This window comes from Danio rerio, chromosome 14, assembly GCF_049306965.1.
Source record: "Danio rerio strain Tuebingen ecotype United States chromosome 14, GRCz12tu, whole genome shotgun sequence".
Classification (NCBI taxonomy): Eukaryota; Metazoa; Chordata; class Actinopteri; order Cypriniformes; family Danionidae; genus Danio; species Danio rerio.
The window spans coordinates 6,792,501-6,795,000 of record NC_133189.1 but is presented as its reverse complement, the minus strand read 5'-3'; the positions used below and the strand labels follow the sequence as shown (position 1 = coordinate 6,795,000).

The 2,500-nt window shown below is 36.8% G+C and overlaps 1 protein-coding gene across 6 annotated transcripts in view; it reads left to right on the top strand.

Annotated features, from left to right (window-relative positions):
• Nucleotides 1-2,500, top strand: part of elp1 (elongator acetyltransferase complex subunit 1) — a 42,308-nt gene that overhangs the window by 24,039 nt on the left and 15,769 nt on the right. For all 6 annotated transcript variants that reach the window (XM_073922481.1, XM_073922478.1, XM_073922479.1 and 3 more), the window contains one exon: nt 884-963. In XM_073922481.1, coding sequence (XP_073778582.1) covers nt 884-963 — 80 coding nt within the window. The remainder of the gene's footprint in view (nt 1-883; nt 964-2,500) is intronic.

Below are 2,500 nucleotides of genomic sequence, written 5' to 3'. Positions count from 1 at the left end.
CATTTTGGTAAATACATTAACTAATGAAATCTCATTGTAAAGTGTGACAATAAATTTATTTTTGGCTCAACAAAAAAAGTTGACTTGACACGACTTGAAAATAATTATTTGCTAAAAACCGCTAACTTGTGAAGTGTTGCTAATTTATCTCATTGTGCTTTGTCACATTTTATAGTTTTCTTTACTTGCTCTTAAAAATATCTAATAAATAGATGTGATTGGAGTAAATGGCACTCTCATCAAACCGTGTGTGTATGTGTATAATATATATGTGTGTATGTTTATCTATCTATCTATCTATCTATCTATCTATCTATCTATCTATCTATCTATCTATCTATCTATCTATCTATCTATCTATCTATCTATCTATCTATCTATCTATCTATATATCTATTTATTTATTTATTTATTTATTTATTTATTTATATATTCTAAATATGTAAAATAGGCACTATCCTTATGAATAAATTGCAATCTAAACTTCTCAAAAGTACATTATGTTGTCCAACAGCAGCAATATTTGTCAAACTGTAGCATGTCTCTGCTTGTTGCTGTATGTGGGCGGAGTAATATACAAGGGTGAAGGCTGGACGAGTGCTGTTATTTGCAGAATATGGCACGGCTATCAGCCAATCCAATGCAACAACCAGATAGATGTGTGTGTGTGTGTGTGTGTCTGTGTATGTGTAGATATGTATATATATATGTGTGTGTGTGTGTGTGTGTGTGTGTGTGTGTGTGTGTGTGTGTGTCTCTCTGTGTCTGTGTGTGTGTGTGTGTATACATACATATGTATGTGTGTGTGTATATAATGTGTGTATATAATATATATATTAAATAGAATAAAATAACTAATTCCTCATATCCCGACTCCTCATAGGTGTTTCTTGACAACATTGAGATTTTCCTGAAACAGATCGACTCCATCAACCACATCAACCTCTTCCTCACTGAACTCAAGTGAGTCTTTTATATATAGAGACATCGATTAAGGAACCGTTCAAGGAAAAATGAAAATTGTCTCTGTTGCCTTGTTCAAAGCTAATAGAGATTTTGTCTTCTGTTAATCACAAAAGAAGATATTTTAAAACTCCCTGTTTGATGGTACTCATCGACTTTCATAGTCATTTTTGTTCTGCTATGGAAGTGATCATCAACCATCATTCTCTGAAATATCTTCTTTTGTGTTCAACTGAATGAAGTAAATCATAAAGATTTAAAAAGACATTAGGGTAAAGGCTGATTTATACTTCTGCGTCACGCACACGCGTATCCACCGGTGCAGCCTTCGTGCGGTAGCATAGCCCTCGCCGTGGCAGACTCTCAAAATGTATATGCAACGACGCGTAGCGCAAGCTCTGATTGGACGGCTGGGTAGCTGTGACGAGGTTGGGCATTGGTGAGAGCTGCGAGCCTGATGGAGTGAGTGCTTACAAGTCTCGAGTCTTGTAAAGGAGCTCCAGATGGAAACTGTTGTTTTTAATTTATGATTAAAGTTGTTGCACGTCCGCCAGTTCCCACCTCAAAATGAGCGAGTTTGAGCTACTTGTACATTAAAGGTGCAGTAGGTGATCGTCTTCAGAAGCATTTTGTGTTGTGCTGGTTGAAAGTCTCTTCACAGTTCAATAGTAATGATTCAAGTAAATGATCTAAATGTGTTTATATGTATTTTTATATTTTGGGTAAGGCATAAAACTAAAAAATGTTCATCCAATTAAATAGAGTCGGACCGACATCTCTCATAATTCCGATAAGTAGGCGAAACTGTCTGTCAGCAAATGCAGATTTGAACAACTGCACAGCTGTTTGTACGCATCTCCGCCGACCGCCACGCGTTCACGAGAGAGAGCACGCACGCAATCAGTGAAAACCTGCTTAATTAAAACTTTTTAAAAACCTGAATCAATTTTGGAGTTACTGTTGCACGCTGGAGAAAGGTTGAAAGAATGGCTGAAGGATTTCTCTTAGACGGGTGATGTTTTGTTTTAAAACTATTTTAGCTTCATGCAAAGCTGATTTAACGTTAGATGTTGTTGTTACAAACGGGTTATATCTTCAAAGAAGAGTTGTTCAGCCACTAAATCTTCCGATGAAAGATTGATAAGACTATTTTCAGTTTCATAAGGGACCTTTTACAGCATCGATAATATAGATTTTAATTCGCTTACCAACAAAACACAAGTAAATAGCGCTATTCCGCCTAGTCTCTCCCTATATTGTTTACCATGCAACTCTATATATTCACTCTGACATAGCATGTCAGTTTGGCTTTCTCGCCGTTGGACAAGCACTAGTTGCTTTTAAACACATGAGAGAGGGTTCTTTTGCTGTGCTCGTGTTTAAGGAGGTGTGGCTCTAGACGGCAGGAGAGAGAGTGTCATTCAGAGATTTATGCTAAGCTGCTAGCATTGTGAAAGATCACCTACTGCACCTTTAAGGTAGCGTTCAGAAAAAAACAAAACACCCTCGAAGAAACTCGACACAGAGGAACATAAAA